General features: G+C 47.7%; 2 protein-coding genes across 2 annotated transcripts in view; one reads left to right on the top strand and one right to left on the bottom strand.

Annotated features, from left to right (window-relative positions):
• Window positions 1-3,924: 3,924 nt before the first annotated feature.
• Window positions 3,925-14,833, bottom strand: part of VWC2 (von Willebrand factor C domain containing 2) — a 103,293-nt gene continuing 92,384 nt past the window's right edge. The window contains exon 4 of the mRNA XM_017337642.3: window positions 3,925-5,636. Within this exon, the coding sequence (XP_017193131.2) occupies window positions 5,485-5,636 (152 nt within the window). The 3' untranslated portion in view covers window positions 3,925-5,484. The remainder of the gene's footprint in view (window positions 5,637-14,833) is intronic.
• Window positions 6,883-7,686, top strand: LOC100356237 (high mobility group protein B1-like). The gene has a single exon (XM_051853181.2). The coding sequence runs from the start codon at window positions 6,943-6,945 to the stop codon at window positions 7,588-7,590; it is 648 nt and encodes a 215-aa protein (XP_051709141.1). The 5' UTR covers window positions 6,883-6,942; the 3' UTR covers window positions 7,591-7,686.

Below are 14,833 nucleotides of genomic sequence, written 5' to 3'. Positions count from 1 at the left end.
AGGAGGCGTGGGCTTGCTTTGAAGCAGCCCACTCGTGATGACTCACTTCCATGAGGACCCACCCCCCAGAAAGGCATGAGTCCCTCAAAATGACCCAAACACCTTCAGGGGTCCCCTCTCCAACACTGCCACAATGGCAGTCACACTTCAGCATGAGTTTCAGAAGCGACAAACTATCTTCAAGTCATAGCAGGGTCAGAGCAAGATGGCTCTGCCACCGTCCGAGGCTACTGCACAAGCTGCTGCCCACTTGTGCAATGTGACCCAGGGGTGCAGCCTGCTAGAATGGCGTAGCAGACAGAAGGTTGTATCGGCTCCTGGGGTGGGTCACCGGGCAGACCTTCGGGGTGTTGATGAAAGACTTGCAGGCCTCTTCCCGTGAATATTCTCCTTTCAGGAAACACCTATTGGATCGGCACTGGTTCTGGTGTTGGCCAGCGAGTGGCCATGTGACCTGAGCTGCATCAGAAGTGGGCGCTGTCATCCTTTGGGTGTGCTGAGCAGGAGATGGGTGTGATGAGACGGAGCGTGGGCAGGCCCTGAAGGGAGTTGAGCTGCACTAGGAAGTGGGTCGACTTCCAAGGCTCCTGCGCCCCACTTGAGCCTGCACTCAGGACCTCTGGGAGGTTCCCCTGACATCTGAGCCATCCGACAACACGTGCAAACCGGACCTAATTATATAAAGTCAGCACCATGGGGAATTAAAGTAATATGAAGCATTTTTCTGGCAGATATGAGGTAAAAACAAAGACATATATAATATACATAAGAAGGGTAGGATATGAAAAAGCGATCTGCAAATTATTCACTTAGACTCTTTGAAATGTTTTAATTACAATCTTCTCATTTTTTCAGTGGGTCAGATAACAAACATTTCTACATGGACCCTGTGCTTTATAAATACTGTCTCGTCGGGTCTGTGCATTTAATCCACTCAGAGGCCGGTGGTCCCATCCTGTTTTGCTGATGCACAGGCTGAGGTGCAGAGAGGTGGGAAATGTGCACCTGATGAACACAGCATGGCCTTCACTGGGAGTTAAAGCAGGGATGGCGGACGTTCACTGAGGAGGTCTGTGATGTGGGGGGACGCTCTGGCCTTGGTGTCAGGAGCTGTGGCCCCACGGTCTGTGATGTGGGGGGACGCTCTGGCCTTGGTGTCAGGAGCTGTGGCCCCACGGTCTGTGATGTGGGGGGACGCTCTGGCCTTGGTGTCAGGAGACTGTGGCCCCACGGATTTGGAGTCAGGCTCAGGCCAGGAGGGCACAACCTGCATTCACCTTTCAAGGCCTGTCTCGTCCTCCAGCCAGCCGTCCCCTCCCTGTCTCCTGAGAGCATCTGGAACCTTCCTCTTTGGTCAGTGCCTGCTCTCTTTTACCCCAGCTGGAGTTGCTTGTGGAATGTGCAGCACTGAACATCAAGTCCTCCCTCTGTCAGAAAAGGAGAAACACTGGTGATTCATTGGTCATGTTACCCCTGGGAGATAAAACTGAGGTCTGACCCGCGCACCTGTTAGGACGCAGGACATGGATCGGCTTGGAAAACTGACTTCCATCCTGACTGTCCGCAATCCATAGGAAACTGCGACTCACACGTGCAGCAAACGCAGTCTTTTAGAACACTGTCAGTCTGTCGAGAGCGAGCACTGTGGTTTTATAGCATTTGTTCTTTGTAATGCATTACACATACGCGGGAAGTGGTGCCATTCACAATACTTTGCTTTTGAATTTTGAAATACTGGATGTAAGGAGCATTTAAAATTCCTTCAAAAATAAATCCAGATGGTAACTGGCACATGATGTCGTTGTACACACGTGTCTATGCATACACTGGTGTTTATAGCTATGTGCAAGTGGTCACAGACTTTACATGGGGAAATCAGTATGGCAGAGTCTCCCGCCACCCCAGACACCCTTTACTGCTGAGGGCAACTTCCTTGGGTTTCTGAGTTTCGCCCAGTGATGCATTGGTGCATTTGTCTTTGTTTATTCAGATCCTGCTCATGTTTCTGTGTACGTTGTAGGTCTCAGTGAGTACATTTAATCATTTGTACAGATGCATGCATGTGTAGAAAGAAAAGCTACCAGCTATAAAAATGAAAGAATTCTGAAAATACGTTTGAAGGAAAATTACCTCACCCAAAGCCTACTTTTATTATTTTCTTTCAGAAGGGTGTTTTTATGTAATGAAGTTTTTGAGTTTTGAGTCATTCTTCTCAAAGTTTTAAAGGTTTTTTTTTTTTTTTTTTTTTTTTTTTTTGACAGGCAGAATTAGACAGTGAGAGAGAGAGAGAGAGAAAGGTCTTCCTTTTTCCGTGGGTTCACCCCCCAAGTGGCCGCTATGGCTGGTGTGTTGCAGCCGGCGCACTGCGCTGATCCAAAGCCAGGAGCCAGGTACTTCCTCCTGGTCTCCCACACGGGTGCAGGGCCCAAGCACTTGGGCCATCCTCCACTGCACTCCCGGGTCACAGCAGAGAGCTGGACTGGAAGAGGAGCAACCGGGACAGAATCTGGAGCCCCGACTGGGACTAGAACCCGGGGTGCCAGCGCCACAGGCGGAGGATTAGCCACGTGAGCCGTGGCACCAGCAGTTTTAAAGGTTTCTAACACAACTCTGTATTTTCTAAATTTCAACCATTTCATGCTCTAATTAGCCAGTCCCTTTACTATCTCTTGTGATAGTTCATTTGTCTTTCTGTAGATGTGCTGCTTACTGTACTAAAACATTAATTTCTTGACTTAATTAGAAGGCACATTTTGATTCTCAGTTCAGTAGGTTGAGAGAAACAGAGCAGGGAGAGGGAGAGAGAGGGAGAGGGGAAGGGGAGGGAGGGAGGGAGAGAGAGAGAGAGAGAGAGATGGATAGGAGAAATCTACTATTTGCTGGCTCATTCCCTAAATGCCTGCAATAGCCAGTACTGGGCCAGAATGAATCTGGGAGCCAGGACCTCCACTGGTCTCCCATGTGGGTGGCAGATTCCCAAGTCCTTGAGACAATCAGCTGCTGCCGGTTACCTCCCAGAGTGTGCATCAGCAGGAATCTAGATGAGAAGCAGAGGAAAGACTCCATCCCAGGCACTCCGATATGGGACTTGGGGTCCCGACAGGTGGTTTACCCAGAATGTCTGCCCTTGTGTTGTTGTTTTCAACATATCTGTATATGTCTTAAGGTATCAATTGGCCATAATTTGCAACCTACTAAAAAAGATATTTAGGAAATAACATTTTTGTATCAAGCTCCTTTATTGTAATGATGCATATTTTTAAATGGAAATGTTTTCCTCAGAGAAAATACAAGGTTTACTGCTTGAGACCAGTGTCGATCCAGGGAAGGTCTGTGGATCTTCCAGGTGACACCATGTTCATTCTCTACATAAGCAAACAAAGACCCAGTTTTCTGACGTTCTCATAGCATGCAGAGACCACTGTGGTTATTTCAGCTCTCACTGCCTATTCTCGTAGGGATTGCACTAGCGAGGGAAACAGGCTGTGGACGACATGGGCGGGGTCTGACAGCATCCTGTGCAGGTGAGAGAAGATGTCCACTCTATGAGGCAGATAATGGCCCACCCACACGCGGGCTAGTGCTATCTGTTGGCAAAATGACAATTTTATGTAACCTTGTCTCAACAAAATGTACCCTTGTAAGATGGAGGAATGGCCGATGTCTCAGTCTTTAATACTGACAGTTAAGTCGTGGAAAGCTGATCACACCTGAGCAATTAGCTAATAATTTCCCTGAGTGCGTTCATGCAGTCTGTGTGCATATGGTCCATTTGACTCCCACTTTCTTTACAAATGAGATGAAAATTAGCTAGAGCATATGCAAATGCGTGATGGTTCAGAGTTAGTGGCAGCATTAGGCTGGGTAAAGTCTTTGGGGTTGAGCCTTGGGGTTCAGCAGTGACAGATGTGTCCATGTTCCCTTGAAGATTAAGTGGTCTTTAAGCACTGACCACCATTCGTGTGTTTTCACCATCTGCTGTGTTCTCTGCGTGCGTTTCAGGAGGCCATTCCCACCCCAATCGGCGGAGCGCTGGTCAGGCTCTCAACACAGGACGCTGCAACCTCACGTTCCTGTCGTGCAGAGACCAACGGGCAAGAAGGCAAGAAGCCACACCTTAGTGCTTTCTGTCATCCAATTACTTCATACGTAATAGCTGATAAATACACAATTTAGGAGTAACAATGTATGCAAAGCATTTTAAGGGCTTCAAATGTTTCTAAGTTTCCTGTTTCACTCTATGTCTGCACCTACGAACACTTCTTTCCTCAGTGCCCTAAGTGCTGGTGCGATCAGCCACGGTGGGCTATCCTGTGACATGCATGGATCAAAGCGTCAGAGCTTCCAGTAGCTTCTTTTGTTCCCTGTCCAAGTGAACGGAAAACAAAGTCTGGAACCCTGTGTAACAAGCAAGCCGTGGAGTGCACTTGGCCTTCAAGTGTGTGTATTTTAACTTAGGTGGACAGGACTGCTGGTCGCCCTGCTCTTGGAGAATGGCTGGCACAGGGCGGTCACTGGGGATCTTACTGTGCACTGTAGGGAGAGGAGATGGCTCATTCCTATGGGAAATGCGAGAAGCTCAACTGGCAGCCGAGGTTTCTGTACCGCACTTGGACTTGAAGTGCAAGCTCATCCAGAGTTCAGTTCCCTGAACTTGGCTGCATCGAGGGAACCGTCCCTGCTTCCCTGCATGCTCCTGGAGTGGGAACGGAGACCTTCCAGCCGACTGTTCCTCAGTTTAAGGAATGAATCCAAGTCAATTCTAGAACAGAGTGATGTAATAAGAAGTATGTGTGCATTTAGCTGTGGTCCACAATGGAGGAACTTGGGAAGCAGTAAGAACAGTGTGTTAGTCATCTTCAGCCTTGCACTTTCCAAATGACGGAGAAAGAAACTGAAACGTGGGCTGTTACTAAGAGAAGGAAAGAACTTCTGTATAAAGAGCCGATCCCCTGAGGATAGACGTGAGGTCTGTGTCTGTCACGACATGGAATTTGCACCGGGCTGCAGGGGAAAGCACCCCGTGCGTGACCCATGGCTGGATGCACTGCTGCGTGTGAGGGGGTGAAGGTGGCCCAGCCCTCGTGAACGCCCGCCTCGCTGGGCTTAGAACTGACAGACATGCAGGCACACGGCGAGGACGGTTGACAACACAGTGTTTTTAATCTGTACCTCTAGAAAACATTTATATACGCTCTCTAATCAAGGGGTTATAGAAATACATTTAATATATAATAGTGCACGTTCGGGTACTTACTGTGAAAATAGCACATTTATTTAGAGAGGGATTTTATGCCCAAGGTCCTTGATGGTGTGTGGAATACATCCGTTGCCTTCTCTTGCAGTGTTTGTTACCAAGAAAAGCAGAAGCACCAACCAGTCTCCGCGGTTCCCCGTCGGAAGTGTCCTCAGAGTCATCCGGGTGGTCACAGCAGTGACTGACTGCTCTGGAAAGCGCGCGTGCGGCTCCCGCTCCGAGAAGCACTACATCTGCCTGCACTCGTGCCTCGTGCACATGGCCTGCCGCTCGATCCTCCACGTGCCTTCCTCGTAGGTGCAGTGGCAGATGGTGCACTCGTCAGTCTTCACTTCCCTGCCAGCTGGGATGACAGCAGTTTCGGCAAAGCAGTTTGGACCTGAAAATCGGAAGATGTGTTTTAGTATGGGCGGGGGGGGCATAAATACATAATGCTCATAATTAGGCAATCAGGCTCTTAGCACGTTCCACTCACTCTCAGGAAGGACAATGGAGAAGTCATAAAATGAAGTGCTTCAGCATTTTGTCTCTGAAATGAAATCAATGCGTTTAAATTTTTATGACAACACTGCTATTTTTCATTAACAGGCTCTTCCGTTGCTGGGGCCATATACATGGGTCAGGTTGGCATCGTTTGATTTAATTATTTCTAAGTAACCATAGAGAAAGCACGATTAACTGAAACCTTCACGGAACCACTCTTGTTCTTCATGACAAAGCTTCAACACGCAGACTGCTTGAAGGCGCACAAGCCGGTGTAACGCCCTCCTCTTGGAGCAGGTTTCCAAGTTTGGACACTTGCAGTCTGTGAAATGCTGGCTCAGGGTCTGCCCCTGAACTTCTGACTCCCAGGCACAGGATGCCGCCTGCACATTGCTTTGCTCAGTTCCCAGGTGAAGGACACCATGGCCAGGGGACCACCTGTGGAGAGGCACCACTGAGCATGTGCAGGGAGGGGTCTGTCAGTCTGCCAGGAGACCAAAGTCCTCTGCAGCGCCCAGTCAGCAGCACCAACTGGTCAACCAAGGTGTCACATCTGCCCTTCCCTCTGCATATGAGCTCAACAGTGTGACACAATGAGTATCAGAAAGATATCCAGTGTGAGCTGAGACAAATGGCTTCTTAGTCAGTGGCTTTTTTGTTGAGGTTCATACACCTAATTCCAATACGAACAATTGCTTTGCTTCCAAATCTCCATCTAAATTTCAAATATCAAAAAGAACTACAATGAAATTCAAACATCGGTAATTACTGCAGTCTAAATAAAGGCTTTGAACTTTGAACTTCATCTGTTTGCCAAAATTCTCATTTTCCTTCTTTCTTTGTTTCTAAGCCTTTTATAATGTGCTCAAACAGGCAAAATATGTTTAATTATAATGTGCGAAGTCATCCAAGAGATGGACCAGTTTCATCTGCAACATTTTAAGAAGAAATTAATCTACAGAACTTCAAGCTAAAAACTAGCCTTCCCATACGTCCAAGTGGAGTAACTGATGCTTTTTGGGGTTGTTTTCAGGCCAGTCAGTGGGCAAAGGGGCCAGCCCCTGAAGGTTGTGATAGGGGAGTGGCCCGGCATTCTGCTCTTCTCCCTCTGACACCTCCAGGTTTAATAATCCACTCGTTTCAAGTGAGAGCCGGACGGGCACTGGGCAACTCTGTGCCTCGCTGAGGAAAAATAACTAAACATGGGCAAAGGAGATCCTAAGAAGCCGAGAGGCAAAATGTCATCATATGCATTCTTTGTGCAAACTTGCCGGGAGGAGCATAAGAAGAAGCACCCAGATGCTTCCGTCAACTTCTCAGAGTTTTCTAAGAAGTGCTCAGAGAGGTGGAAGACCATGTCTGCTAAAGAGAAGGGAAAATTTGAAGACATGGCAAAGGCGGACAAGGCTCGTTATGAAAGAGAAATGAAAACCTATATCCCTCCTAAAGGGGAGACAAAAAAGAAGTTCAAGGATCCCAATGCGCCCAAGAGGACTCCTTCGGCCTTTTTCTTGTTCTGTTCTGAGTATCGCCCCAAAATCAAAGGAGAGCATCCTGGCCTGTCCATTGGTGATGTTGCAAAGAAACTGGGAGAGATGTGGAATAACACTGCTGCAGATGACAAGCAGCCCTACGAGAAGAAGGCTGCCAAACTGAAGGAAAAGTACGAGAAGGATATTGCTGCATACCGAGCTAAAGGAAAACCTGATGCAGCGAAAAAGGGAGTCGTCAAGGCTGAAAAGAGCAAGAAAAAGAAGGAAGAGGAGGAGGATGAAGAAGACGAAGAGGATGAGGAGGAAGAGGAAGACGAGGAAGATGAAGATGAAGAAGAAGATGATGATGATGAATAAGTTGGTTCTAGCGCAGTTTTTTTTTTCTTGTCTATAAAGCATTTAACCCCCCTGTACACAACTCACTCCTTTTAAAGAAAAAAAATTGAAATGTAAGGCTGTGTAAGATTTGTTTTTAAACTGTACAGTGTCTTTTTTTGTATAGTTAACACACTACCGAATGTGTCTTTAGATAGCCCTGTCCTGGTGGTATTTTCAATAGCCATTAACCTTGCCTGGTACAGTATGGGGGTTGTAAATTGGCATGGAAATTTTTTTTTTTTTTTTGACAGGCAGAGTGGACAGTGAGAGAGAGAGACAGAGAGAAAGGTCTTCCTTTGCCGTTGGTTCACCCTCCAATGGCCGCCACCGCGCTGATCCGATGGCAGGAGCCAGGAGCCAGATGCTTTTCCTGGTCTCCCATGGGGTGCAGGGCCCAAGCACCTGGGCCATCCTCCACTGCACTCCCTGGCCACATCAGAGGGCTGGCCTGGAAGAGGGGCAACCGGGACAGAATCCGGCGCCCCAACCGGGACTAGAACCCGGTCTGCCGGCGCCGCTAGGCGGAGGATTAGCCTAGTGAGCCGCGGCGCCGGCTGGCATGGAAATTTAAAGCAGGTTCTTGTTGGTGCACAGCACAAATTAGTTATATATGGGGACGGTAGTTATACGAAATAATTGTTGTTCTGTTAACTGAATACCACTCTGTAATTGCAAAAAAAAAAAAAAGTTGCAGCTGTTTTGTTGACATTATGAATGCTTCTAAGTAAATACAATTTTTTTTATTAAAAAAAAATAATCCACTCGTTTCGAACGACTCCCAGATCCCAGTTTCATCTTGCTTGGCGGAGTTTAATTTGGGAGACACGATCTGCTTCTAAGTCATCCCAACATTTGTCAGTATGCTTTGTACACAGAAGGTGCAACATAAATGCCTAGAAAGCCTGTATTGGTAGAATCAGGTACTTAGAAGTCTTGTCTCTAGGTAAACATACATGAACTATCTGGCTCTGCTCCGGGGTAGTTACGTGATCTTGGACTAACTCCTTGTCCTCGCCCCAGTGACCGCCCCCACGGAATGAGAGTAACACTGCCTCCCAGTGCATGGTGCTGGGACCGGAACCTCCTTGTGCCCCACACTTGTGTTCTGAACGCAGCACAAGTCCTAGCCTGAATCAACCTTTCTGTGTCATTGCAACAGTAAATTTACTGAGTTTCTTCCAGATTATTAGTTTACATCTTCACTCTTTATATTGCTGTAGGATTTTTGATCTTAACTTTTCCATGTTTTGCAGCCTCTTAAAGTCATTATTGTTTTTGATTTTCAAATAGTCTGACATTTGCCTATGAGAACCTGAGTGTTCAGGCAGCTCTGGTACCATTTTAATGCACTACTGTAGTCTCTTAAAGTTTCTCTCATTTCTGAACCAAGAACATACCTTCAGCTCATCGTGTCCATGTCTGGAGTTGGCCGGTTCTCCCTTTTGATGGAGAATGCACCGAGACCTGAGACCTGGGTATTGCGTGTGCCCACTCTTCTAGATTGGCACAGTGCCTAGGCCCTCTTAGCAGGCACAGATGGGAACACACACACAATTATAAGTTCATAATCATTAGAATTCAACATTTTTCTTAGATTTTATATATGTATATCTCTCACCTATAATGTAACCTTTTTCTTTAAAAAAGATTTATTTCTTTATTTGAAAGGTAGAGTTACAGAGAGAGGGAGAGAAACTTGCCATCTGCTGGTTCACTCCCCAAATGGCCATAATGGCCAGGATTGTACCAGGCTGAAACCAGGAGCCAGGAGCTTCTTCCAGGTCTCCCACATGGGCCATCCTCTGCTGCTTTCCCAGGCACACTAGCAGGTAGCTGGATGGGAAGTGGAGCAGCAGGGACTGGAACCAGTGCCCATATGGGATGTCAGTCCTGCAGGCCACAGCTTAACCCACCATACCACAGTGCTGGCCACTAATGAAACCCTTTAAATTCAACATATTTTCTTGCTTTATTCTATTTTTTTCTTCGTAGGTTTTGCTTTTTTTGTGCTATCTTCAAAAAGTTCATAGAAAACACCTGTGAGAAACTACACGTAGATTTCAATTTTTTGCACTAAAACCTTTACAAATTATAACTCGTCTCAGCAGGATCTAGTTTGAGGCACTACAAAGGGTAAGGTACCACTTTGAAAAGGGCCCCTTATCAGGGGGACATGGGATACAATGAATGCAAGAACACATGTCAAATTAATGATGAGGCATGGTCGAGGAAGTGAGATCACTGACTCTTCATGAAAAGTTTATGGGGACAGTGCCCCAGATAAGTGAACCGTCTGCATATAAGTAAACAGGTAATTCACTGTAAGAAGGGAAAAGACACGTCGAAAATTAAGCCTGCAGGGAAGACCATCCACATCAGTTTTCTCGGAAAATATAGTCAATCTTATCCACGTCCTAGTTGAAGAGGATCGGCAAATGGCAGCGGCAGCAGCAGCCAACACCCCAGACCCCACACCTGCAAGGCAGAGCGAGTTCAGGGCTGCACGGGTCGGGGCAGGCAGGAGCAGGGCTGCCCGTGCAAACTGTTGAACAGGCGGCGTCAAGGTCCTCGAGCTTCTCTTCCAAGAACTGGAGCAGAAACGGGCAGGCTTTCCTGGTGCCGTTCTGAAGACAAAACACAACCACAACTGTGGCTACCAAGGGTGAAGTCCCGGCAACGGTCACTGATGCTCGGACATGGTTCCCCTGGACTTCCGGGAGGGCCTCGGGGTGGCAGCATCTGATGCTCGTTCTTCCCCTGGACTTCCGGGAGGCCCACGGGGTGACAGCACAGATGCTCGGACGTGCTTCCCCTTGACTTCCGGGAGAGTCAGGGGGTGACAGCATCTGATGCTGGTTCTTCCCCTGGACTTCCGGGAGGGCCTCGGGGTGACAGCATCTGATGCTGGTTCTTCCCCTGGACTTCCGGGAGGGCCACGGGGTGACAGCACTGATGCTCGGATGTGCTTCCCCTTGACTTCCGGGAGAGTCGGGGGTGGCAGCATCATGCTTAGGTGAGTGCACTGACAGCGTCAGGCAAAGCCTCAGCAGAGCAGCCCTGGAAGCTCCCGAGTCCTGCCAGCACGAGTGCCGCTCCTCCCTTTCACACAGCGCAGTTCCGCAGGGGCCCAGCGGCCCATCCTCACTGCCCTGCCCTGGCCCATCCTGAACGCCTCCGGCTCCCTCACCTTCGACATGCGTTTAGCGGGCAGCCCCTTTCCTTCCTTGCGGTATAAAGACTGCCGGGCTCTCCTGGGACCCTGCGCCCTTGGGGTGGACTAACAGAAGGGTATAAAGACTGCCAGGGCTCTCCTGGGACCCTGCGCCCTTGGGGTGGACTAACAGAAGGGTATAAAGACTGCCAGGGCTCTCCTGGGACCCTGCGCCCTTAGGGGTGGACTAACAGAAGCATCTCCAGGGTAGTGGAGTTTATGTTGAGAAGTGAAGTTCACACTTTTTATTTTTCATTCCGTTCTCACCAGGACTGATGTAAGCCCACTAGTAGATCTCATTTTTTTTTACACTAGGGCTCTTGCTTGTTGAAATGAGCTCATTACTTGTGTTTTTTTTTTTTTTTTTTTTTTTTTTTTTATCCTACAGTTACAAAAGGCAGCTTCAAAGTCAACACGAATGTGATTTCTAATACGTAACAGAGGTCCGCCTTTCACTTCTTACAGATGGTGCGTTTGTTCAGGAACCCCCTCGGTCCCCTCTGTGCAGTCATGTGACTGACAGTGAGTGACGGCGAGTGACGAGTTAGGCCAGGCAGTTTCCATGTCTCCACCCCATCCTTGCTTTCTCATCGCCACCTCCAGGCAACGCAGCAGCGGCTTTTAGTAATGTATAATTTCTCCTTCCAGTGTGACTACTTTTCACAAATGTGAATTAATTTCATTTTCCTTTCACAAAAGGCAGCAAACGTCCTGCCTGCAGGTGCCTTGCTTCTGTCCCTGAAGCTCATGTTCAGCTGACCTCGCCCGCCCGGCCAGAGACTGGCCCTGGTCTTCGGGCCCCACCGTCTGTGTGTCTGCACCACACTTGGGTCAATACCGCGTGGATGTGGCCCTGGCTAGGCACGAAATGTACGCTTCGCCGTGCATTTGTTGTCCTCCGCATCGTCGTGCATTTGTTGTCCTCCGCCTCAGGTGAGGAAGAGCTAGAGACACTGTCAGGAACTTGTGTTTATGAAGACAAGCGAAGAGCCGACAAAAGTACCAGACGTCAAATGATGGAAACCGCACGCTGGAGTCGGACAGCCACAGCGCCGCCTGCGTGCGCGCAGGGAAGTGTGTGGTGACCTACAAGCAGCCCTCTCTCAGCCCCCACAGGCCACAGTCTGCACCCCGACCTGGGCGAGGGAGCTGCAAGCCCAGGACAGGCAGATGTCTGCTCCTGGGGCTGTGCTGAGAGCAGTCCCCGGGCAGAGCCTTCCGTGCGGTGGTTCACTGCGACTGCAACTTGTCTAAATCTGCCTTCTCCAGCCCCATGCTGGTGTGGGGGACAGCCACTTGCGCCGCTGTCTGACGGGCAGGTGGACGCAGGGAGAGGCAGCTGTGTGACTCCCTGTCTGACGGGCAGGTGGACGCAGGGAGAGGCGGTTTGTGTTCCAAACCAGCTGCATGACTATGCACACTTAATGTGCACAATCAGCTTTCTTCACCTAACGATTTTGGTGTGAGAAAAGAGTTAATCAGGTAACTTAACTGGAATTATGTGATATGTTGCTCTTTTTCCCTACTTCAAAAACTTAGTAATGATACAGTTAAAAATGTTATTATTTTATAAATTCTTGTTGAATCAAAGCACATATAAATGATAACTCATAAAAACTTAACTGAAATATAATTTTAGACTTCTACAAGTCCAATGACTGATTTTCTAAGGCATTCTTTTTTTTTTAAAAAATTATTTATTTATTTGAAATTCAGTGTCACAGAGTGAGGGAGACACACACACACACACACACACACACAGAGAAACATGTTCCGTCCCCTGGTTCATGCCCTAGACAACAGCAATGGGTGGGGTTGGGCCAGGCCGAAGCCAGGACCAGTATCTTCTTTTGGGTCTCCCATGTAGGTGCAGGGGCCCTCGCACTTTGGCCACCCTCTAGTGCTTTCCCAGGCCATTAGCAGGGAGCTGGATTGGAAGTGGGGCAGCCAGGACTCCAACCGGCATTCACATGGAATGTTGGCATCAGTTTGACCTGCTACGCCGCAACACTGGCCCCAAGCATTCTTATAAATTAACTAAGCTGTGAGGCTCTTTGAACGAATTTCCCCTAAATATATGTGGCTACACATACACACACATAACACAGTTATTTAAATTTTCATTTCCAGTTGCTCATTGCTAGTACTTAGGAAAGTGATTGAATTTTGTGGATTAATCTGTGTCCTGCACCCTGCTTATCTGTTCCAGGGATGATTTTTCTTGACTCTTGGATGTTTCCCACAGGCCACCATGTGACCTGTGACGAGGAGGACCCTATTCCTGCTCCCCGAAGCCTGTCATCCTTTCCCTTGTGTGTTGCATTAGCAGGATCCCACTATGGTGCTGAAAGGTGCTGAGAGGCGGCAGTCTCCTCCTGGTGAGAAAATTTGAGTTTCTCACCGTAAGTCTGATGTTCAGGTTTCTTTGCAGATAATTATTATGTTGAGGAACTTCTCCTCTCCTCCTGGTTTACTAAGTTTTTATCACGAAAGTATGCTGGATGTTAGCATCTAGATTTTATCACATCAATGATGTGATCATGTGACTTACCTGTGATCATGTGCTGACATGATGATTACATTAATGTTCAAGTATTGAGCCAGCTTGACATACCTGGGTTATATGCCTTGGTTGTGGTATATAATTTACTTTAAACACTGTTGTATTCAATTTGATGATAGTTTGTTCAGACTTTGTGCATATGCACATATTCGTAATAGACATTTATGGCTGCTGCTCTTGCCATGTGCTTGTCTGGTTTTGGTATCACAGAGCAATGCTGGGAGGCATGGGCAGTGGTATAGTTTCTTTCCTAAGTGTTTGGTAGAACTCACCAGTAAGCCCATCCACGCCTGGTGCTTTCTGTATTAGAAGGATCTTGTTGTTTCAATTTAATATATAGGCCTAGTCAGGGTTACGTGTTTCTTCTTGTGTGAGTTCTGGAAGATTTTGCCTTTCAAGCAAATGGCTCATTTCACCTAGATTGCCAAATTTGTGGGAACAGAGTTGTTAATAACGTTTCTTTGTTGTCCTTTTAATGTCCATGGGCTCTCTAGACATGTCCCACTTTTTATTTCTGATATTTTCCATTTTAGTTCCCACTGCTTTTATTCTTGGTTATCTTGGCTACAGGATTATTGATTTATTGTTCTCTGTTGATTTCCTATGTTCAAATTCAATGATTTTACTCAAACACTTATTATTTCTTTTCTTCTGCTTATTTTAGCTTTGATTTGCTATTTATTTAAGATGTCTTTATTTATTTGAAAGGAAGAGTTACAGAGACAGAGAGGATTTGATCTGCTGGTTCACTCCCCAGATGGCCACAATGGCCAGAGCTGCACCCATCTGAAGCCAGGAGCCAAGAACTTCCTCCCGGTCTCCCATGCAGGTGCAGGGGCCCAAGGACTTGGTCCATCTTCTCCTGCTATCCCAGGCCATAGCAGAGAGCTGGATAGGAAGAGGAGCAGCCAGGACTCGAACCAGCTCCCATACTGGATACCAGCACTGAAGGTGGCGGCCTCACCCACTATGCCACAGTGCCAGCCCCTGATTTGCTATTTTTAAGGCAAAGAATGTGGTCTTTGTCAATGTTCCAGAATGTGTGTTTTGCTGTTGTTGGATGAAGGAGGCAGTGGATGTCGACTGTATCTGGTTGATTGATGGGAAGGCTCGGGTCAGCTACATTCCTACTGATTGTTTTGTGTCAGATGTGTTGATTTCTGATAGAGGAAGGCGGAATGTAGCAGCAGATCCCTGTAGTTCTACTTGCAGTCTGTTAGATTCCTCTCCAAGTGTCCCGATGCTGTGTTTGTAAGCAAATACCTGTTGAAGACCGCGAGGGCTTCTTTGGGGACTCACACTTGTATTGTAGTATTATATTATGTCTGATAAGTGACATGTGACATTACATTGATCTGGCCTGGGTGCAGGTAAAGGGCCCTGTGGCTAAAACTGGCTCATTTCACAAGATCATGGTGTTAATGCTTTTCCTGACCGGCACCTGGTCG

This window comes from Oryctolagus cuniculus, chromosome 16 (genome assembly GCF_964237555.1).
Source record: "Oryctolagus cuniculus chromosome 16, mOryCun1.1, whole genome shotgun sequence".
Taxonomy (NCBI): Eukaryota; Metazoa; Chordata; class Mammalia; order Lagomorpha; family Leporidae; genus Oryctolagus; species Oryctolagus cuniculus.
Note: the sequence above shows the minus strand (reverse complement) of the source record. Positions and strands in the feature narration are given on the sequence as shown.

Excerpts from the sequence above, each read along its gene's own strand:
- LOC100356237 (XM_051853181.2), top strand. The coding sequence starts at position 6,943 with ATGGGCAAAGGAGATCCTAAGAAGCCGAGAGGCAAAATGTCATCATAT.